At 64.0% G+C, this 21,143-nt stretch overlaps 3 protein-coding genes across 10 annotated transcripts in view; 2 read left to right on the top strand and 1 right to left on the bottom strand.

The window, feature by feature from the left end:
- Positions 1 to 1,882, top strand: part of SIN3A (SIN3 transcription regulator family member A) — a 74,939-nt gene extending 73,057 nt beyond the window's left edge. For all 3 annotated transcript variants that reach the window (XM_077881974.1, XM_077881973.1, XM_077881972.1), the window contains one exon: positions 520 to 1,882. In XM_077881974.1, the coding sequence (XP_077738100.1) occupies positions 520 to 750 (231 nt within the window). In that variant the 3' untranslated portion in view covers positions 751 to 1,882. The remainder of the gene's footprint in view (positions 1 to 519) is intronic.
- A 1,358-nt stretch (positions 1,883 to 3,240) lies between these two features.
- Positions 3,241 to 14,692, top strand: MAN2C1 (mannosidase alpha class 2C member 1). Of its 2 annotated transcripts, none has more exons than XM_077881952.1 (26): positions 3,241 to 3,369; positions 3,539 to 3,664; positions 4,348 to 4,471; positions 5,807 to 5,877; positions 7,136 to 7,313; positions 7,623 to 7,812; positions 9,064 to 9,170; positions 9,354 to 9,464; positions 9,817 to 9,909; positions 10,045 to 10,161; positions 10,366 to 10,461; positions 10,562 to 10,707; positions 11,040 to 11,163; positions 11,415 to 11,536; positions 11,640 to 11,725; positions 11,856 to 12,011; positions 12,180 to 12,277; positions 12,430 to 12,524; positions 12,766 to 12,870; positions 12,951 to 13,107; positions 13,201 to 13,344; positions 13,653 to 13,762; positions 13,852 to 13,931; positions 14,024 to 14,172; positions 14,283 to 14,392; positions 14,478 to 14,692. In XM_077881952.1, exons 1-26 carry the CDS (start codon positions 3,272 to 3,274, stop codon positions 14,623 to 14,625), a joined length of 3,141 nt encoding a protein of 1,046 aa, XP_077738078.1. In that variant the 5' UTR covers positions 3,241 to 3,271; the 3' UTR covers positions 14,626 to 14,692. The 2 variants fall into 2 exon arrangements, with proteins under 2 accessions (XP_077738078.1, XP_077738079.1); XM_077881953.1 differs by having other exon boundaries at positions 12,167 to 12,277; positions 12,383 to 12,524.
- Positions 14,693 to 15,121: 429 nt separating this feature from the next.
- On the bottom strand, positions 15,122 to 20,618 carry NEIL1 (nei like DNA glycosylase 1). 5 transcript variants are annotated; one of them, XM_077881955.1, is made up of 11 exons: positions 20,561 to 20,618; positions 19,692 to 19,772; positions 18,913 to 19,362; positions 17,241 to 17,360; positions 17,096 to 17,159; positions 16,835 to 16,934; positions 16,450 to 16,577; positions 16,093 to 16,120; positions 15,855 to 15,916; positions 15,573 to 15,738; positions 15,122 to 15,421 (listed from the first exon to the last, which is right to left on the bottom strand). In XM_077881955.1, the coding sequence occupies exons 3-11, from the start codon at positions 19,344 to 19,346 to the stop codon at positions 15,354 to 15,356; spliced, it is 1,170 nt and encodes a 389-aa protein (XP_077738081.1). In that variant the 5' UTR covers positions 19,347 to 19,362; positions 19,692 to 19,772; positions 20,561 to 20,618; the 3' UTR covers positions 15,122 to 15,353. The 5 variants fall into 5 exon arrangements, 4 of the variants coding, with proteins under 4 accessions (XP_077738081.1, XP_077738080.1, XP_077738082.1 ...); XM_077881954.1 differs by lacking the exon at positions 20,561 to 20,618 and adding an exon at positions 20,075 to 20,096; XM_077881956.1 differs by lacking the exons at positions 16,093 to 16,120; positions 20,561 to 20,618 and adding an exon at positions 20,075 to 20,096.
- Positions 20,619 to 21,143: the final 525 nt, after the last annotated feature.

Genomic DNA, 21,143 nt, shown 5'->3' with positions numbered 1-21,143 from the left:
TGGATGGGTAGGTAGGGGCGTAAGCCTGCCCTGAAGATTTCCTGGGCAGCGTTGCGTAATACCGTGAAGGGAAACTGGGTTTCATGCCTTTCATCTTACGCTACCTGACGTAATGACCTAATAGCTGCAACTCATTGTGTCTCATTTGGGGTACATTAGAAGCAGCTGGGCTGCTAGTTTAAAAAATGGAGATTGATGAAAACGAGGAAATCTGTATTTTTATTAGGTTCCCTAGTTGATAGTAATGAATACTAAAAATGAGAAGTACTGAACTAGTTCTGCTCGACCCCATGTTGGCATTTCTTCAGGGGCTTTATGAGTTCTGACTCTTTACGTGCTCTACTGTCTAGTCTCTTTCAATTTTCTTCTTTAAACAGAGAACTCCTAACTAACCAGTAGTATCAAAGGCTTGACCCCACATCTTTTCCTTTGCTGCTTTAAGAGAAAATTAGGCTTTGTATTTGAAGGGGTTTCTATTATCTTACTTCATGCTTTTTTCCTCCTTGTTCTGTTTTGCAGTCCCATGAGCGTGTAAGCAAGCGGCTACATCAGAGGTTCCAGGCCTGGGTAGATAAATGGACCAAGGAGCATGTGCCCCGGGAAATGGCAGCAGAGACCAGCAAGTGGCTCATGGGTGAGGGGCTGGAGGGCCTGGTGCCCTGTACCACCACCTGTGACACAGAGACCCTGCACTTTGTGAGCATTAACAAGTACCGTGTCAAATATGGCACAGTGTTCAAAGCCCCATAACTGCAAAGCCAGAGCAGATAACTTGAGGGGGGTGTGTGTGAGGAGCACGTGCACTCACACACACTGAAGAAACAAGGAAGATGCCTTTCAAGCCTCACTGGGCCTCTCTGGGACATGGCCACCTGATGAGTGTGTGGCTGGTGTAACCTGGCACCAAGTGGGCTACATAGAAGGAACGTGGATACCTTACAAAAGCCAGAGCTGGAACTTTTCCCAAGGGGTTTGGAGTATTAGCCTTCCCTGGAGGGGAAGGAAATCCATGCAAGCACAGAGACATGCAGCTTGCTTGCACACACCAGCAGAGCTAAGACTGGAGTCTCCTGGGGCCTGCCCTTCGATGAAGGAGCCAGATGCTGTTCACACCTTGACTGGATGGGCGCCACTGACAGCCTGGGGAAGGGCCCACCGCTCAGATGGATTGTAACTCTGATGGCCACTGCTCCTCCCCTCCCCCCAAAGGAAAAAAAAAACTGGATTGGATTTTTTTTTTTTTTTTCCTGGTCACTCGAGCACATCTAGATCACCCATTAGATTTTATCTGGGACCTGCAGTTTGGCTTTGGGATTGATCATCTTGTGGGTTTTTCCTGACGAATCCCTCGCTGCCCACCCTTTACTCTCTCCTCTGGTTCTCAACCTCAGCAACTTCAAATCCGTCGTCCTTTTTAGCTCCCGTGGAACTGTTTTGTACCTGCTTCTTTACTAGTCTACCCTAGTGCCATCCACCAGCTTTACTCTCTGACACACACACACACACACACACACACACACACAAATTTTAACTTGGTTTTTCTTTTTTTTTGTAAATAATGTACATACTGTCGATTTTTTATTAAAAGAAATATGCTTTGATGTGCTAGCATAACTGCTCTAGCTTCTTGTGTACCATAGTTCTATGTGGCTTCAGATTTAGTACCTATGAACAGATGTACAAGACATTTATTACACTTTTTACCAAAGGGAGTTACTGTTGTAGTACTTTTGTGTAAAACTTGTCTTCCCCTTGCCCCAACTTTTTTTCTTTCTTTCATTTTTTCCCCTTCTTTATTTTTTTCTTTTCTTTTCTTTTTTTCTTTCTTTTCTTTTTTTTTTTTTTTTTGTAAATAAATAAAGCTTGGTTCTTACTTAAGGAATGAACTCTCAACCCAAGTCCCTTGTCCTCACCAGACTGACAACTATTGTGGAGTGGGGATTTGGGCTTCAGTTCCTTAATCCTCAGCACAAATGAATTTGCTTTAAATAGTTAACAGTTCATTGCATTTGTCCTAAGTCAAAATATTCCAAATTTCTAAAATAGAGTACTTCATTCTTTTAGTACATGTTTTCCCCCTTATTTCAACTGTTTGGAAGTATTTTCTATTTGGGTAGTTGTCCAGCTATTTAGTTTGCATTTTTTGTGTATTGTTTTTCTTATCCTTAATTGGAAATGGGGGTGAACAACTTAAATACCAAACCAGTATTTGAAAGAAATGTGTACAGGTGTGTGGTATAAATGGGGTTGGGAGAGAGATTTGCTACTGCAATATATTTTTAATTACGTAGGTTTAGAGCGGCAGACCAGACATTTAAACAGTGATTTAGGATTTTTAAGTCTTCGGCCTGGAGTCTCTGAACAGAGACCATCCGAACCCCTCCCAGTACTGTGATAGATTTATTCTCCATCCACCATTACCCTCGTCTGTTGTAATCAACAGTGTTTTGTGTGGTTTTGTCTCCTTAATCAAAACCACCACCACCACCACCAAAGACTACAAATTTGGGGGCTTCTGAACTTCAAAAACACGTGGTATAGGCTTACCCAATCTTAGACTTTTTTTGTTGCAGGGGGAACAGGAGAGTCTGAATAGGGGTGGTCCGGGAGCCTTGGAGGAGGAGGTTGTAGGGGGAGGCTGGGCCAGGGCCTGACTTGGAGGCACAGCAGTACATTACCGGGAAAGATGTTGCGGCTCTTCCAGCAGTAGCTCACCCCCCCCCTTGGGATCCTGGGGGAAGGTGACGGGGTCGGGCGGGGCCGCCCCGGCTGCCGGCGCTCCTGGGGTCTCGTGCACAGCACCCGCCTGCAGGTCGGCGTCTGGCTTCGCGCCCAGGTCGGGAGAAGCCCGGCCCGCCAGGGCGCCGAAAGGGGGGGCTCGCCCGGGGGGTGTCCCAGCCCGGGGCTCGGGGCGCAGCGGCCCATCAGCGGCCACCTGCGGGTGCCTCCGCCCGCTTTCCCTGCGATCTGCGCTGCAATGCGAACTTGGTCCGTATTTCCATTCAAAGAGGGCTAAGGAGTGGATCTTTCTTGGTCACGGCCTCCGGCCCGCAGCGCCTGGGGTCCCAGCGGGGCGGCGCAGCCCGGCGAGGGGCCGCGGGGAGGGCGCGCCCGGGGGCCTCTGGCCTCGCCGCGCTGCCCCGCGGGCCGGTGCTCCCGGCAAAGCCGTCCGGGCGGGGTCCGGGCGCCGCCGGAACCTTGGGGCCCCGGCCGTGCGCTGCGCCGGCCTCCGCAGGGCCGGACCTTCCGGGGGGTGCGGGCGGCGGCGGCGATGGCGGCCCCGGCCCTGAAGCACTGGCGCGCCACGCTGGAGCGCGTGGAGAAGTTCGTGTCGCCGCGCTACTTCGCCGACTGTAACCTCCGCGGCAGGTGGGGCCGGCGGGGCCGGAGGGGAGGCCCGGGGGGCGGGGCGGGGCGGGGCGGGGGAGCGGGGGGAGGGGAGGGGCGGGGCGGGGCGGGGGGCGCGGTCCGGGCCGACCTGCAGCGCGCGCCGCGGCCCCTCCCTCCCTCCGACCGTCCGTCCGTCCGTCCCGCACAGGCTCCTCGGGGACACCTGCCCGCTGGCCGCGCTGTCCAGCTTCCTGACGCCCGACAGGCTGCCCTACCCGGAGGCCGTGCGCCAGCACTTCCGCCCCGCGCAGGTCGGCGACAGCTTCGGACCCACGTGCGTGACGGGGCGGGGGGGCGGGGTCCGCGGGCAGACACCCGGCCAGCGGCGCCCGGCGGGGCGGGGACGGCTGGGGCGGGGACGGGGGCTAACTCCCCGCCGCCGCCTACCCCCTCCCCCTCCTCCTCCTTCTCCCCCCCTCCCCTTTTTCCCTCCCCCTTCTCTGACCCTCCCCCTCCTCCTCCTCCCCCTCCCCCTCATCCCCCTCCTCCCTTCCCCCCTTCCCCTCCTCCCCCTCCTCCTCCCCTCCTCCCCCTCCTCCTCCCCCTCCTCCCCCTCCTCCTCCCCCTCTTCCCCCTCCTCCTCCCCCTCCTCCTCCCCCTCCTCCTCCCCCTCCTCCTCCCCCTCCTCCTCCCCCTCTTCCCCCCTCCTCCTCCCCCTCCCCCTCATCCCCCTTCCCCCCTTCCCCTCCTCTTCCCCCTCCCCCCCTCCTTATTCTCCCCCCACCTGGTGCACCTAGACACCCCTCCATCAGACACGCAGGACGGAGACCAGACCCCTGACACCTCTGCCTTCCCGTCACCCTGCTGCCCACCATGTCGCTCTGTTCTTGCCGGTCGGAGCTGCATACCTGGTGATGCTGCTGCAGATGCTTAGTCCCCACTGACCCTCAATCCGAGGGAGTCTGGCGGAAAGGCAGAGCTTCCACCCTTAGGTCCACCGCGATGGCTGTCTTGCAGATGGTGGACCTGTTGGTTTCGGGTGGAGCTGACCATCCCGGAGGCATGGGTGGGTCAGGAAGTTCACCTTCTCTGGGAAAGTGATGGAGAAGGCCTCGTGTGGCGAGACGGACAGCCTGTCCAAGTGAGTAGCTGTAGCCCAGGGACAGGTGTGGCTGCATGCCAGCCCAGACCTGTGAAGAAGCCACAGCGCAGTGGCTCTGCCTGCAGGCTATCAGGATTTCGAGACTGGGGAGGTTGCCGCTTGGGCCCTCATGAGGTCCCTCTCATATTGGGAAGCTGAACGGATGGCTAGGGGCCCTAACATAATCAGTGCTAAACCAGTGCTGTCACTGACTGGCCACTTGCCCATTCTGGCCTGAAAATGCTTGCTAATCGGGTACGATGATAAGAGATACAGCAGATCCATCTATTAATCCTCTCTTTGGTGCCAGGTGCCAGACTACTGGCTTTGCAGACCATATCACTTTTTATTTTTAGTTGATTTTTGTTTTGTTTTTTTTAGAGGCGGGGGGGGGGTGGGCTGAGGGAGAGGAAGAGAATCCCAGCCCAGCGCTGAGCCCCATGGGGGCTCCATCTCACAGCCCTAAGCTCATGAGTCCGACACTGAACCCACTGAGCCACTCAGGCACCCCTATTCTTAGTTTTTAATAAACCAGTTTTTAATATATGTAGCATAGACTTACGGAGGGAAACTTTCAAACAGTTCCGGATGATATGAGGTAAAAGCTTAAGTCCTCTTCTCCTGAAGTAATTAATCTCTCCATCACAGCTTCCCTAGTTCCCCAGACAGAACAACTATTAAGTGTCTCCTTTATGCATCCAGCCACACCAGGTTTAATCTCTATAATCATATGTGGTGGGTCTTTATCCCCATTCACAGATAAGGAAACTGACATACATAGAGGTCAGTTCACTTGCTCAGCTTCCATTCCAATTAGACTAACTTCCCATCTCAGGTGAGGACTGTTGTTCTTTTTGTATAGAAAGATAGCAAACCCTTCCCTCCCTCTCTGTCTCCTTCCACTGGCTCAGCTGAAGTCTCCTGAGTGCCAGGCCTATGAGTCTTTGGGCCAGGCCCTATGCTAAGCACTGGGGTGCGGCAAGGAATGAGGCAACCCTGCATCTGACTTCATATAGTTCCCCTCAGATACTCATTCAGCGGTACAGAGGCCCAAAAGCCATACCCAGACCTCCTGCTACCTCCCCAAGACCCTTCCCATGAGAACAGTGGCTTTTCTGCTGGCAAATAGGTGCCATTTGGTGATCATGGCACTCTGGCTGCCATGGGCGTTGGGCACTGGCCACCAGGGGTCCAGGATTTGTCAATCTTGGCCTTTCTTAGGAGAGAGGAGCCATGGCTGGGGCCTAGGCAGAGAGGCCTGATTTTGCTCGGCTTCTGTTTCACCCGAACTGTCCAAAAGCCTCAGGGCCTCTCTTTCACTCCACTCCTCACCAGGGTTTGACCAAAGAGGGGGAGAAGACCAGCTATATCCTGACTGACAAGCTAGAGGAAGGAGACCCCCGGAGGTGAGTGAGTCCCTGTGCCCTGCTCGACCTCCTGTGGGGGAGGGAGGGCCCCAGTGGGTGAGCAGGAGCTGAGGCCCTCAGTGACCCAGCAATGGCCACCTCCAACACGGGCTTCCTCTGATCTCACAATCTGTTTTTAAAGAATTGAGTTTTTTCCCCTTACTAGAAAGATACTGTCTGCCTTCTTGTGGCCAATACAGGAAAGCACAAAGAAGTTAATGACTCCCATTATCCCACCACCGAGAACCTAGAGATGACCATTATTAATAATGGTCAGAAACCATTTCGCCTCAGAAACCCATTTAGGAATAGTTCTTCCTTAAGGTTGTATTTTTTTGACACTTTGTATCTTGGTTTTTTCTTGTCCCATATCATAACATGGACATTTTATGCCACCATTCAAAACTCAGACAGAGGGGCACCTGGGGGGGGCTCAGTGGTTGGGTGTCTCCTTCAGCTCAGGTTGTGACCCCGGGGTCCCGGGATTGAGTCCGGTGTCAGGCTCCCTGCATGGAGCCTGCTTCTCCCTCTGCCTGTGTCTCTGCCTCTCTCTCTCTCTCTCTCTCCCCGTGTCATGAATAAATAAATAAAATCTTTAAAAACAAAACAAAATAAAAAACAAAGCTCAGACATCATATTATTGTTTTTTCTAATATTTGTTGAGTTCTGTATCTGATGCTTCCAGATACCGGCCCTGTGATGGCGAGTAGTGTAGTCCTTGACACAGGGGGGACTCACAGATACTTACATAATTGCAAAACCAGGGGGCCTCTGAAAGCAATACCCGGAGCTCGATATGGGAAAGCTGTCCCAGACTTGGGAGAGGGGTGGGAGGAGGGTAGGGCAGGCCTCTCCAAGGAAGTCCCCGTTGCTCTCTGAAGGCTGGGTGGAACACGGCACAGGCTACTGCACTGCTCCAAAGAATGGCCCACCCTCTTGGCCACTGGGTCTTTGCCCTCAAAGACTGGACCTGGGGATCCAAACACGTTTTTAATAAGTGAAGAGGGTTCTGTAAAAACAGTTGTGGAAATGGAAATAAAAGGCTGAGCAGCAGCTTAGTTTACACGGTTCCCAGCTTGGTTATGAGGCAGAAGGCTCATCAGCAGGACAGGACCCTCTCGCCCAGTCAGCCTGACATGTGGGATCTTCTGGGTGGTGGATCCTGGGGGGTCGGCAGATGCCTCTGTGGTTCTCCCGCCCCGAGCCCTCAGGGTCTTGTCCGGGCCCTCAGCCTGAGGCTGCCTCCCCACCTTTGTAGCCTGACCCTCTATGTGGAAGTAGCCTGTAATGGGCTCCTGGGGGCCGGGAAGGAATCCATGATCGCAGCCCCTGACCCAGAGAAGATGTTCCAGGTGAGCCGGGCTGAGCTGGCCGTGTTCTACCGGGATGTCCACAGTCTCCTGGTGGATCTGGAGCTGCTGCTGGGCATAGCCAAGGTACTGGACATCCCTGCCCCACCAGCTCACTCTAGAGCCCTTCCTGGCCCCTGGGGGCAGGCCATTCCTTGGATCGGGCAGTTGGGAGTCTGGGAATCCAGAACAGGGAGGCGGCTCCTGCCTGCCTGAGTACTGAAGGGCTTCCTATGCAAAGGGGAGGAGGGAGACTTAGCAGGGGGACCCAGGAGGAGCAACAGGTGGGAGGTTGGGAGGAGCTCTGCTGAGACCTGTTGACAGACCAGCTGAGGCCTGATTCTGGAGACCCCCGCTGGCCCCAGACGGGGACTAAGGGGCAGAACCCCGCTGCAGGGCCTTGGGGAGGACAACCAGCGCAGCTTCCAGGCCCTGTACACAGCCAACCAGATGGTGAACGTGTGTGACCCTGCCCAGCCCGAGACCTTCCCCGTGGCCCAGGCCCTGGCATCCCGGTTCTTCGGCCAACGCGGAGGAGAAAGTCAGCACACCATCCATGCCGTGGGGCACTGCCACATTGATACAGGTAGGGCTGCAGCTGGCCGGGCTGGTGGGGCGAGGCGGGAGTGCCCCTGAAGCCCTGGCCCTGCCCTGGAAGCACTATCTCATCCCCAGCAAGCCCTTGCCCCACCTTGGACCTCAGTTCCCTCATTTGTAAAATGGGGCAAGGGAACTGAACTGCGGGCTTTGCTAGGTGTGGCTGCATTTATTTCTTTCAACAAAATCTGATGCCCCGTGTGGCCCTTGCTGGGTACTGGGAGGTAAGATTATAGAGACCAATGACTGTAAAATAAGCGCTTAGTCTGATGGGTCAGGAGGACTCCAGACAGGCTTCGTGGAGGAGGTGACCTCTGAACCGAGTGAGAACGAGGGAGAGTTTGACAAGTATCTCCGCGTCCTCAGAGAGGAGTGATGTAGAAGTAATGGAGATGGGGCTACAGCACAGGGGCTAGTTTCCAGGGCAGGGGTACCAGGAGTTCAGCTTTGAACTTGAGGAGTTTGCAGCATTTGTGAGGTTTGTGGGAAATCTGCATTTTTTAAAAGATTTTTAATTTTATTTTATAATTTGAAAGAGAAGGAAACATGACCAGGGGTAGGGGCAGAGACAGAGGGAGAATAGACTCCTCGCTGAGCAGGAAGCCCGAGGCAGGGCCCCATCCCATGACCTGGGACCATGACCTAGACACTTAACCCACTGAGCCACCCAGGCGCCTTGGAAACCTGCATTTTTACCAAGCTCTCGAGGTGCGAGTTCTGACACAGCCAGCCCCTCCGAACCGTAGAACAAGGGTTTTCTGTGCTGTGCCGAGGTCCGCAGTGGACTGTGGCAGTTCCGCGCCGGTAAGGGAGGAGCCGGGGCCTAGCGGTCAGGATGGCTGGCCCGGGCACACCCATGTGGGGACGGTGTGCGCCCTCTTCTGGGATATCCATCAGTGTGCTAACCCCTGCCACCTTTTGTAGGATCCTTTCGGGAGTGGGTGTCTCAGCCTCAGGGTGAGGCTATTCCAGAGCCTGGGCCTCCATGTTCTGACCTTTAAACTGACCGCCTCCTTTGCCCACCCCCTACTCCCACCTTGCAGGAGTGTCTTGAAGTGAAAGCTCAGGAGGGATGCCAAAGGGCCTTGCTGGGAAAGGGGCCCGGGTTGGGAGAGGATAGCCTTCTGGAGGTCTAGGCCGGGCCCGGCGGGGTGCTGGGGGGCAGGGGTGAGGCTGGAGATCTGTTGGGAGCTGGGAACCCTGCTGCCCTCCTTCCACCTCCTCCCCCCTCTCCCGCCAGCCTGGCTTTGGCCCTTCAAGGAGACTGTGCGAAAATGTGCCCGGAGCTGGACGACAGCTGTGCAGCTCATGGAGCAGAACCCGGACTTCGTCTTTGCCTGCTCCCAGGTCAGAGTGCAGCCGTGCGGGGCACCTGGCCCCCGAGGGGTCTGAGGCTGAGGTCCTGAGGGCTTGTCTCACACCTGAGGAGGAGGACTCTTCCCCACCTCAGCTGCCCAGTGCTCCAGATGCTCAGGCTTGGGTGGGGTCTTTGTCACCCCTGACCCAGCATGGGCCCCACCTGCCCCGCAGGCACAGCAGCTCGAGTGGGTGAAGAGCCACTACCCTGGCCTGCATGCCCGGCTCCAGGAGTTTGCCTGCCGAGGGCAGTTCGTGCCTGTAGGGGGCACCTGGGTGGAGATGGTAAGTGCAGTGTGTACCCCTCGGCTGGGGCCGCCCTTCCTTGGCTTTGCCAGCAGGTGGCTTTCCGCAGGCCCTTCATACCCTCCCTGAGGCAGCACTGTTAGTTCCTGGAATCCCAGGGCCCGGGACCCAGGGAGGCGGAGGGTCTCAAGCACGGTGGCAGGGAAGCCAGCCTGGGAACCCCCTCCAGCAGGTGGACTGCTGGGCCCGCAGCAGAGAGCCGGACGTCCCTGGGCACGGGCCGTAAACCTGTGAGAGCCCCGGGTGTGCTGAGCGGGCTGGGCCTGGCCCCGGCTCCTGGCCATTCCCCACCTACGTGACGTGCGCTGCCTGCGTCTTTACTCACTGCCAGGACGGGAACCTTCCCAGCGGAGAGGCCATGGTGAGACAGTTCCTACAGGGCCAGAACTTCTTCCTGCAGGAGTTTGGGAAAATGTGCTCGGAGGTAGGCCAGGAGCTGCCGCTGCTGCCGGCGGGTGGGACTGAAGCATGGCATGAGCCGTGAGAGGCCGACGCCTGGGGCTGCTTCACCAAGAGCCCCAGGCCCGGGCTCCGTGTCCCAGAGGCCTCCTCCCCACAGTTCTGGCTCCCAGACACATTTGGCTACTCGGCACAGCTCCCCCAGATCATGCGCGGCTGCGGCATCACGCGCTTCCTGTCCCAAAAACTGAGCTGGAGCTTGGTGAACTCCTTTCCGGTGAGCAGACTGCGGGGGGCCTGGGTCCCCACCCGGCCTGGTCATGTCTCCCCTGGCTTACAAAGGGTCCTGGGCTGGCCACCCAACCCCACCGGAGGGGCTGTGCCTTCCCCACGAGCATGCGACAGGCAGGGCAGGCAGGTCCGGAGTGCCCAGCCCGGCCTCGGCCCTGACTCTGGCCCTCACCTGTCCCTCTGCCCGCAGCACCATACTTTTTTCTGGGAGGGGCTGGATGGCTCCCGCGTGCTGGCCCACTTCCCACCTGGTGACTCCTATGGGATGCAGGGCAATGTGGAGGAGGTGAGGGGGCACCCGGGGGTTGCTGGGAGGGGGGCAGCAGGCTGGAGAGGGCTGGGTGTCCTGTGTTGACTGACTCGTGTTGCCCTGTGCCCGCCTCCAGGTGCTGAAGACCATGGTCAAAAACCGGGACAAGGGGCGGACCAACCACAGTGCCTTCCTCTTCGGCTTCGGGGACGGGGGCGGTGGCCCCACGCAGACCATGGTGGACCGGCTGAAGCGGCTGCACAATACAGACGGGCTTCCCAGGTCCGGCCTGGCCCCCCAGCAGCCTCAGTGCTCACCTTGCCCTTGCTCACAGCCCCGCTTTCCGCTCAGACGTTGGACCCCTCCTCCCCGGACCTTGTCCAGCTCCCACCCTGCGCTCAGGGCCGGGGAAGAGCTGCAGTGGGAGGGGGCTTAACTACCACCTCCGGAAGTCTCCTGGTGTGTCTGGAACTGGCTCCGTGTGGACAGGGGGCGGGGGGGGCAGGGGGGCCTCCTGTCTGTCAGGGCCGGATCTCTTGTCCCCTCTGACATGGGGGGAGGGTGAGCCACGTGGCACCGCAAGGCCTGGCAACCCAGGCTGTGGGCTCCCTCAGGGTGCAGCTGTCTTCTCCGGGACGACTCTTCACCGCCCTGGAGGGCGACTCAGGCCAGCTGTGCACGTGGGTCGGGGAGCTCTTCCTGGAGCTGCACCAAGGCACCTACACCACCCATGCGCAGGTCGGGAGCTGCTCCCCGAGCCCAGTCCCAGCAGCAGCAGGCCCCCGGGGAGGAGTAGCGGGGCCAGGTGGGCCAGGGGCCCAGGAGGCGGGCAGAATGTCCCTGAGGAAAGCGGCCACGGGACGAGGGGAGAAGCGTGGGGCCAGGCCAGCCAGGAGAGGCTTTATGCTGGTGGCCCAGGGAACTGCAGGGCTCTGAGCACCTGAGGGCTTTGGAAGGCGCCCTGGGACAGATGCCCACACTCTGCTCAGATCAAGAAGGGGAACCGGGAGTGTGAGCGGATCCTGCACGACGTGGAGCTGCTCAGCAGCCTGGCCTTGGCCCGCGGTGCCCAGTTCCTGTACCCGGCTGCCCAGCTGCAGGACCTGTGGAGGTCAGCCCGGCTTCGGCCTGCCGCCACCCTGACCTCCCCCGACACCTCTGTGGCTGCCCTCCTGGCTTCCCCGCATTCCCATCCCTGCGCTTGGCACCTGCAGGCTCCTGCTCCTCAACCAGTTCCATGACGTGGTGACCGGAAGCTGCATCCAGCTGGTAGCAGAGGAAGCCATGTGCCACTACGAGGGTGAGGCCAATGACATTCCCGCTGCTGTCCCTGTCCCCGATGCCCAGGGCGGAGCCCAGAGTGTCCTGTGGGATCCTCAAGGGTCATCCCAAACCTACCACCTGCCCCTGACCAGCCAGCCTGTCCTCAGATATCCGTTCCCGTGGCAACACGCTGCTCAGTGCCGCAGCTGCAGCCCTGTGCATGGGGGAGCCAGGGCCCGAAGGCCTCCTCATCGTCAACACGCTGCCTTGGGAGCGCACCGAAGTGTTGGCCCTGCCCCGCTCTGGTGGGGCCCACAGCCTAGGTGGGAGCCAGGGGAAGGCTGTGGCTGCTGCAGGAGGGTGGGGGTACCACCCCGGGGTCCCCCCACGAGAGGGGAGGGGGCGGGAGGAGCCACGTGCCCCACCCAGCCCTCAAGCTGGGCCCCCAGAGGTCAGGAAGGGCTGCACTGATGCCCAGGCATCATGCCCAGCCCTGGTGACAGTGCCCAGCATGGGCTATGCTCCTGCTCCTGCCCCCACCTCACTGCAGCCCGTGCAGCCCCAGCAGCCTGTATTCGTGGTGCAAGAGGTGAGTACGGCCGCCCGGGGCCATCCCTAACACGTAACACGTGAGGGTTCTGAGCTCCCCAGGCGGAGCGAGCCGTGAGGGTGGGTGGGCCACGGGTGCTCTCAGCTGTGGGAAGACCCTGCAGACTGAGCTGCAGGACCTCTCCCACCAAGACCGACGGTTCTGTGACTCTGGACAACGGCATCATCCGAGTGAGGCTGGACCCAACTGGTTGCCTGACGTCTCTGGTGCTGGTGGCCTCCGGCAGGTGCTGACTCCTCACTGCCCTCTTCTGCCTGGCAGGTGGCTCCCAGACCCCGTTCCCTCTGTCCCCAGGCCACAGCACTGCCAGAGCAGCCCTCGGCGGCTCTGGACCCACACCGGGCAGGGCAGGCTGGGCCAAGGCCCCTGGTTCCCGGGGCCTACTTTCCTGGCCCCCGCCCCACCTCAGGCAGCAGGAGAGACCACGGTCATAAGGTTCTGAAGCACCAGTCTCTGCGTCCTTCCAGGGAGGCCATTGCTGAGGGCGCCGTGGGAAACCAGTTTGTGCTGTTTGATGATGTCCCTCTATACTGGGACGCGTGGGATGTCATGGACTATCATCTGGAGACACGGTAAGGTGTGGGCAGGACCAGGGTGGAGTGGTCCCTGCCCCTGCCTGCCCTGGCTCAGCCCCACCACCCCACACCCTCAGGAAGCCTGTGCTGGGCCAGGCGGGGACCTTGGCGGTGGGCGCCGAGGGCGGCATGCGGGGCAGTGCCTGGTTCCTGCTGCAGATCAGCCCCAACAGCCGGCTCAGCCAGGAGGTCGTGCTGGACGTTGGCTGCCCCTATGTCCGCTTCCACACCGAGGTAGCAGAGGGCCGGGTGGCGCCCCCCCCCCCCCCCCGGGTGCGGCTGGTGAGGAAGGATCGCCCGGCCTGCGTGTCTGTCCTTCTGCCCCAGGTGCACTGGCACGAGGCCCACAAGTTCCTGAAGGTGGAGTTCCCTGCGCGGGTGCGGAGCCCCCAGGCCACCTATGAAGTCCAGTTCGGGCACCTGCAGCGGCCGACCCACCACAACACCTCTTGGGACTGGGCTCGATTTGAGGTCTGACTCGGGGTGCGGGATCCTGCCTGGTGGAGAGGAGACTAGCGCAGCGTGGTCAGGAGGGCGGGAATCCATGTTTGCTGGGCCTGTGTTAGGTGCTGTGTTCAGTCTGACACCCGTGCCCATGGGTGGGGCGACCCCTTTGACGGAGGAGGACCTGAGGCCTAGACAGGTGGGACGGAGTACCCAGGCTCCTGCGGTGGGAACCGAGCCCCTGTGGGGTCCCAGAGCTGGCCCTCACTGTAGCGACAGGCGCCCTGGGCACGGGGAGGCCGCGGGGCCACCGAGCGGGCGGGGTCTGCCTCCAGGTGTGGGCGCACCGCTGGATGGACCTGTCGGAGCACGGCTTCGGGCTGGCGCTGCTCAACGACTGCAAGTACGGGGCCTCGGTCAGAGGCAGCGTCCTCAGCCTCTCGCTGTGAGTGGGGCCCGCGGGCGCGGCGGGGCGGGGGCGGCGGGGCGCAGGTCTTGGGGGCTTGCGGCCCATGCGCGCCCCCCGCACCGCAGCTTGCGGGCACCTAAAGCCCCCGACGCCTCCGCGGACATGGGCCGCCAGGAGTTCACCTACGCGCTGATGCCGCACAAGGGTGAGCGAGGGGCCGGGAGCCCGCCCGCCCGCGCGCCCCCGCCCTCCTCTCCGCAGCGCACCCACGCCCCCCACCCCCCACCGCGCTTCCAGGCTCCCTCCAGGACGCGGGCGTCATCCGCGCGGCCTACAGCCTCAACTTCCCGCTCCTGGCGCTGCCCGCCCCGGGCCCCGCCCCCGCCGCCGCCTGGAGCGCCTTCTCCCTGTCGTCGCCCGCCGTGGTGCTGGAGACGGTCAAACAGGCAAGGGGCGGGGCGGGGCGGGGCCAGCGGCGGGGCGGGCGGGGCGGGCGGGGCGGCGGCGGGGTCCGTCCACCGCCCCGCCCACCGGCGCCCCACCCCCTTCCCCGCAGGCGGAGAGCAGCCCGCAGGGCCGCACGCTGGTGCTCCGGCTGTACGAGGCCCACGGCAGCCACGTGGACTGCTGGCTGCGCACGTCGCTGCCGGTTCAGGAGGCGGTCCTGTGCGTGGGGGCCCGCGGGGGGTGGGAGCCCCGCCCTGCCCTGCCCTTGCGGGGCCCTCATGCCGCCGCCTCGCCTGTTCTGCAGCTGCGACCTCCTGGAGCGGCGCGACCCTGCCGGCCACCTGCCCTTTCGGGACGCCCGTCTGAAGCTCACCTTTTCTCCCTTCCAAGTGCAGTCCCTGCTGCTGGTGCTGGGGCCCGCCCGCACCGAGACCCTGCCCCTGGGGTTGTGAGCGCGGAGGGCTTTGGGGGTTCCTGGCTCCTGCCTCCCCTCCTGAACAATAAACCCGTGACTCAGGAGCCCCGCCATAGTAGTGCCTGCGCACTCCCCCAGGGCCTGTCCTCGGGGGGCAGGGGGGCAGGCACGATCGGAGCTTAGGCGTGTGCAGGGTCTGGGTTGCAGACACCCCCACCCCCACCCCCACCCCCAGAGATTGGGGATATCGGTGACCACGAGCTGGCTGAGAGGAGGCCCAGATGGGGGGGTCCCTGACCTCCCAACAGTTGAGCAGTGACTGGTGGCCATGCTGGGAACTCTGGACTAGAAACGCTGTGGGCGCCCGCTGCCTGGGCCCGGGTGTCTACACCACCTCTGAGGCGGTACCGTCCTCCGAGAGCCGGCCTCGGGGACTGGGATGGTCTGCCCCAGTGGCTCTCTGGTCTCCCAAGGCCAGGCAGCAGGTGCTCCCAGCTTGGCCTTCCCAGACCTTCTGCAGCCAGCCCAAGAAGTGCCACCAAGAAATTCAAGTTTATTCATTTATAAAAAAAAATCACAGCATCTTTTGCATGGGCTTAAAAAATGGAGAAAGGGGTACACTCAAAAACATCATAGTGGGGCAGGGAAGAGCTACTCGGCCAGGGGCCCCCGGCCCCCAGCAGCTAGGGCCTGCTTGCAGCCAGCTACCCGGGCCCCAGGGCTCCGCAGGGGCAGGAGGTGGACGCCAGCGGGGAGGCCCTCCTGCTAAGAGGCTGACATCCCCTCCTCCAAGGACCGGGTGTTGGCCTTGATCCTTTGGGGTCTTCGGTGGCCTGGGAGGAGGACAGGTGGGACAGCAGCTCAGACCAGGTGGAGGACTGCTCCTGCGGCCTCCCCGCCCCCACCTCTGTGCCTCCCTGCCCCCACCTCTGTGCGCAGGCCACCCCCTCCTCTCCCCAGGGGAGCCTGCTGAGGAAGGCCCACCCGAGGCTGCTGGTTGCCGCCTCCTCCTCCCCTTCACGGGGGCCGGGGGCACTTCTGGGTCCTGCTGGAGGCTGGTCCCCTCCGGCTGCTGGGCTGTACCTTGCTCAGGAGGGCCTCTCCGTGCCCCACGTGACCTGGAACGGGCCGCGCTTGGAAGGAGAGGGCCCTGAGTAGAGGAGACACAGGTCCCCAAGGGGCTCAGTGGGCAGTCCAGAGGTGGGTTAGGACCCACGATTGCCGCTCACGGTCAAGGGAAGGCGGGGAGGGCGCAGGGAGCCATACCTCGGTCCTGTGCTCCGGCCCCTGCTGCGCTCCCTTGGGTTTCTTCTTGCGGGACTTTCCCCCTGCAGGACACGGACACTGGGGTTGGAGGGTCCTGTGGCCTCAGCCCCCTCTGCAGACTCCCACTATGGGGTGACTTCCGGGGGTGGAGCAGGGACTGGGATGGAGAAAGGTGGTGTAGCTCCTGCAAGCAACTACTGCTTCCTGCTCTCTGAGCTTATCCCGTTAGGGGTCTTACCTTTGGGTGCCAGGGGCCCAGGATCCCCCTAAAATGGAATGAGAATTCAGGAAGCAACCTGGTTGGGGCAAGGGCAGTTTTCCTGGGGGGTGCGGTGGGGCAGAGCTCGCACCTGTCCTTCCAGTCAGCTCCCTCTGGCCGCCCGTGCTCTCCAGGGGAGAGGCCACCCTGCCGCGGGCCGCGCTACCGAGGAGGAGGGGCCTACGTGGGGCGGGCCTGGGCCACCAGGCACAGTGTGACCCTTGGGGGCCTCGACAGGCCCTGGACGTCACCTGGGAGACCCCAGCTCTCCTGCCCCGCCTCCCCCACTAGCTTCCTGGGTCTCCATTTGCCTATACGTGAGATGAGGCCCCAAACCTGGAACCAGATGGTCCGGCCGCGCCGGTCGCGCAGAGAGCTCATGCCCGGCACGCCGTAGCACCGCAGCCAGGCTCGAAAGGCAGCAAAGTCCTCCTCTCCACTCTCCGGCCCGTACCCTTTGCCCCCTGTGGGACAGAGGGACCCGGCCAAAGTCGGAGGGTGGACCCCGGCTGCGACGAGGGGGAGCCTGGCCGACCTGGCCCAGACCTCAGCCCCATAGCTGATGGGCTGAGTCAGGGGCCAAGGCTCCCCTCGTCCAGGCGCCCTCGGGCTGTGGCTCCCGGCGCAGGCAGGGCAGCAGCTGCCGGCCACCCGACGGCCACCCGACGGCCACCGACGTGCTGAAGCAGGGGTGGCTAGCCCCCGCGGCTGCGGGCCTCACCCAGCTGGACCACTTCCTTGGGCACCGAGTGACACAGTTCCAGCAGGTCCGGGCTCTGCAGCTTAGCCCTGATCTTCTGGCTCAGGGTCTGCTCCGGGCTCTGGAGGAGGGGCAGAGGCGGCTGAGCTCGGGGGGGACTCGGGGAACCACCATCAGCCCCCCACGGTGTGGACACAGGGCAATGGGCCCGAAGCCCAGAGGGGCCTGCGTGAGCCACACTGGAGACCACAGCCCACCGGGCCCCGCGTCCCGCGCCCTCACCGGCCTGCGCTGCTGCAGCGCCTCCAGCACCGTGCGGGCCTTCTCGAACGGGGGTATCCCCAGGCTGCAGCGGGCGGAGAGGGGACCAGCTAAGCAGCGGGCACGTGGGCACACCCCCCCCCCCCCCCGCGGGCGGCCTGCTGACCGGTGCAGGATCTCCGCCCGGAGGTAGTTGCCGATGCCATTGAAGAACCTCTGGTCCAGGAGGGCCTCGCAGATGGGCTGCTCAAAGGCCTTGTGCGCCAGGTTTCGTAACACGTTCTCCCTGGAGGGACACAGCCGGGGGCTGCTGCGCGTGCGCGGGCCTGGGAGCAAGGGGAAGGAGCGGGGCGCCCCCGCCCCACCTCAGGGCCCTCTGGCAGCGGGATCCACGCCCCGGCCCAGGGGAGCACCAGCACGAGATTCGAACTCGTTACAGAGTGAGGCTGCCGGAGCAGCAGTGTGTTCCAGGAAACGCCCAGTCGGAGACCCCGCGCGTCCGGCACCGAAGGCCGCAGGGCTGCCCGGGAGCGGGGCCCAGGGCGCGGGGTGCAGCCCCTGGGCCGCGAGGGGTGGGGCGGAGCGTCTGGCCCTTCTCTCAGGACGTTGAGGACCTGCAGGGAAGCTAGTAGCGGCTCTGAGCAGGGGTGCGGTGACAAGTCCTGGCTCCGGCCGCCTGCAGGGGTCACAGATGACTCCCCACCCACGGCAGGAAGCGCACCTAGTTTCTTTGTGGGAGGGGATCGCGGCGGGGCCGGCTCAGCGGCAGGGGCCAGAAGCCCAGAGTTTGGGGCAAAGGGAAGAGTGCGACAGGAGCCTCGGCGGCCGCGCTCCCCAGCTCGGAGGGCAAGAGGGCAGCCCGAGGGCTTGTCACGGGAGACAAACCTCAGGACGTCGCCGGGGCATGACTCCAGGAGAGAGGATGGGAGGGATCCGGGACGACAGACGCTTCCCCGGGGCGCGCTCGCGGGAGCCTGGCGAGGCCGGCAGGAGCCCAGTGGCCTCCGTCGTGCTCTAGACGCCACCGCAACGGGCGGCAGGTGTGGGGACCGAGGCAAAGCCCGGGGCGCTGGGTAGGGCGGGCCTGCCGGGCCCACGCCGGCCTCCGAGGGGTGCCCTCCACCTCCAGGTGCTCTCCCTCTAAAGCTTTGCAGGGCTGGCTCCTGCTCCTCGCCGGCCGCTGTCGCCCAGAGCGCTCCCCCCCCCCGCCCCCCCCAGTTACTCTCTACCTTCGGCTTTTCCTTCAGGCCTGTGTCTACTGGAGTCCATCTACTTGGTTTCCTCCTTCCCCGCCCTCCGCACTTCAGCCCGGTGGCAGCAGGGTCCCCGTCCATCCCGGTCACTGCTGCCCCCCAGCACCCGGAAGAGGAGGGCTTGGCCCGAAACAAACCCCTACACGCTCCCCCTGTAGCGGAGGGGAAGGGGCTGGCACCTGCCCTCCTCGGTGGCCGCATCATGTCCCAGGTGGGGCTGCTTCCCCTCCGCAGAGACCAGGGGACTGTCACCGACCGGGCGGGCAGAGGGTGGGAGACCACAAACCCGCTCAGAAGCGCAGCGGCCCCCCGCGCTGCCTTCCGCCTTCCCGCTCCGCGCCCCCCTCCTAGGCTGCGGGAGCCCCGCTGCTGTCAGCCCCACGCGCCGCGCCACGCTGAGCGCCCTGGCCTCGCTGCCGGTCTCGTCTTCCCCACCTCCGTTTGGGGCGCCACACCCGTTAGCTCAGGGAGCGGTCCCCAGAGTCACACGAAGGGGCGGGGGGGGGCGGCAGAGCCGGCCGGGACCGCGGTGTGCTCCTGGCACCTGGCACCTGGCGCCGCGCCCACCGCGCCCAGCGCGCCCACCTGAACCGCTCGTACTCCAGCAAGACGCAGGGCCCGCGGCCTGGCTGCCAGTCGCCCCCGAGGTGCCAGCGGCCGAAGCGGCGGGCGTCCACGAAGCAGAGCGCGAGCCGCGGGCCCGGCGGCGCCGTGTAGAAGCGCAGGTGCGCGTGGGCGGGCAGCGCGTCCCGGGGCGCCAGGCGGAAGGAGCCCGTCATGCCGAATCGGAAGACCAGGGCCAGCGGCTCCCGCGCGGGCAGGGCCCCGGGCAGGGGGCGCAGCGCCAGGCGCAGCTCCTTGCCGCGCGCCGACGCCGAGATGCGGTAGGCGCTGCTCTCGAAGGGCACCGCGGGGCCGCGGCTGCAGCGCGACGTCTCCACGGCGCCGCCGAACACCAGGCCCGCGCACGCCGCGTTCACGAAGCGGCTGGCCAGGTGCAGCTCGGGGCCCTCGGGCATCCTGGGCGCAGGCCGCCTGCGGGCAGCACCGGGGCCGCCGTCAGCTGGCGCGGCCTCCGGCACCGCACCTCACAAAGGGGCCCCGCGGGCAGGGGGTGCGCCGGGCGCGGGGAGCCCAGGCCGGGAGGGGTCCCCCTGCTTAACCCGAGCCCGCGGCGTTCAGTACAGCCCGGGTCGTTCCGGAGCCACACGGCCCCGCAGTCACAGTCACCCCCGCCCCCCCCGCCCCCGGGCGAGCTCCGGGGCTCCGGGCTGCACTTCCAGCGCCCGCCTGCGGCCGATCCCCAGAGGGCCCCGACCCCCGACCCCGGGAGGACCCGCGAGGACCCCGCCGCCGCCACCCACCGTCAGAGCCGAGCGAGGACGCGGACGGGGACCAGGGAGACGCGTCCAGGAGCACCTCGCGGGGAGCCGCAGGCCTCGGTCCTGGGGGCGCAGGCAGGGCCCAGGTCAGCGCCCAGACCCCGGGAAGCCCCTCGGCGAGCGGGACAGTCGGCCGCCCTCCTCCGGGGCCTGCCCAGGTCAAGGCCAGGTGGGGGGCGGGGGGTCCCGAGGGAGGCACCGAGCCAGGGAGGGCAGGCTCCGCACCCCTGTCCCCTCCTGGCTCAGCGCCCCGAAGGGTTCGATCCTCTGGGACAAGGTGCGCTGCTCTCCTCTCCCAGCCCCGCGGCCCGTCCTCCGCCAGCCCGGCGCGCCCCCCGCAGCCCCGCTGCACCCCGGGCCCCCACCTGCTCCCCGCCCCGTCCTCCGCCAGCCCGGCGCGTCCCCGCCCCCCAGCCCCGCTGCACCCCGGGCCCCCCACCTGCTCCCCGCCCCGTCCTCCGCCAGCCCGGGGCGCCCCCCCAGCCCCGCTGCACCCCGGGCCCCCACCTGCTCCCCGCCCCGTCCTCCGCCAGCCCGGGGCGCCCCCCCAGCCCCGCTGCACCCCGGGCCCCCACCTGCTCCCCGCCCCGTCCTCCGCCAGCCCGGCGCTCCCCCCAGCCCCGCTGCACCCCGGGCCCCCACCTGCTCCCCGCCCCGTCCTCCGCCAGCCCGGGGCGCCCCCCCAGCCCCGCTGCACCCCGGGCCCCCACCTGCTCCCCGCCCCGTCCTCCGCCAGCCCGGCGCTCCCCCCAGCCCCGCTGCACCCCGGGCCCCCACCTGCTCCCCGCCCCGTCCTCCGCCAGCCCGGGGCCCCCTCCACCCCCCAGCCCCGCTACACCCCCGGCCCACACCTGCTCCCCGCCCCGCGGCCCGGGTTCTGAGCCCTTGGCGGGTTCCCGTTGGGCGGGCCGCGCCGAAGAGCACGCCGGGAGCCGAGGTCGCCGCGCGGGGCCCGCCGGGAAGTGTAGTTTCCGGGCGGGGCGGGCGCCCGGGAGCGGGAAAAGCCGCGGGGCAGGCACCCGGCCGGGCGGTGGCCCAGGAACCCGGCTTCCCGCTGCCCGGCGCCCGCGGGGGTCAGGTCTGAGGTTCGGATGGCGGCCGTGCAGTGGCGGGGCAAGGCTCCGGCCGTCCCCGACAGGACAGGGTGGGCGCCCCGCCCGGACGCGGCCGCAAGGTCCCCAGGGCGCCCGGGCCGAGGCACCTGCAGCTGCAGGCCCTGGGGACCCGGCGCGGCCCTCGAGGGTCCAGGCAGTCAGACGTGACACGTCAGCAGAAGCGCCGTCACCACCTGCCGGCGACACCTCCTGCGGGAGCAGAGCCCACCGCAGCCGGCCCGCTGGTGGCCCCCACCCGGGCTAGGGCCTCGCAGGGGCAGCGGGCGGAGCGGCTGCAGGACAGCCCGCAGCCCAGCCCCGCAGCCCAGCCCCGCAGCCG

This window comes from Canis aureus, chromosome 32, assembly GCF_053574225.1.
Source record: "Canis aureus isolate CA01 chromosome 32, VMU_Caureus_v.1.0, whole genome shotgun sequence".
Lineage (NCBI taxonomy): Eukaryota > Metazoa > Chordata > Mammalia > Carnivora > Canidae > Canis > Canis aureus.
Note: the sequence above shows the minus strand (reverse complement) of the source record. Positions and strands in the feature narration are given on the sequence as shown.

Coding starts and splice junctions, on each gene's coding strand:
- MAN2C1 (XM_077881953.1), top strand. CDS start 3,272: ATGGCGGCCCCGGCCCTGAAGCACTGGCGCGCCACGCTGGAGCGCGTG. Junction 7,813..9,063: donor GCACTGCCACATTGATACAG/GTAGGGCTGCAG, acceptor CTCTCCCGCCAG/CCTGGCTTTGGCCCTTCAAG. Junction 13,763..13,851: donor AGCGTCCTCAGCCTCTCGCT/GTGAGTGGGGCC, acceptor CCCGCACCGCAG/CTTGCGGGCACCTAAAGCCC.
- NEIL1 (XM_077881955.1), bottom strand. CDS start 19,346: ATGCCCGAGGGCCCCGAGCTGCACCTGGCCAGCCGCTTCGTGAACGCG. Junction 17,361..18,912: donor CTGGAGTACGAGCGGTTCAG/GTGGGCGCGCTG, acceptor GTGTCCCTCCAG/GGAGAACGTGTTACGAAACC. Junction 16,578..16,834: donor CAAGGAAGTGGTCCAGCTGG/GTGAGGCCCGCA, acceptor TCTGTCCCACAG/GGGGCAAAGGGTACGGGCCG.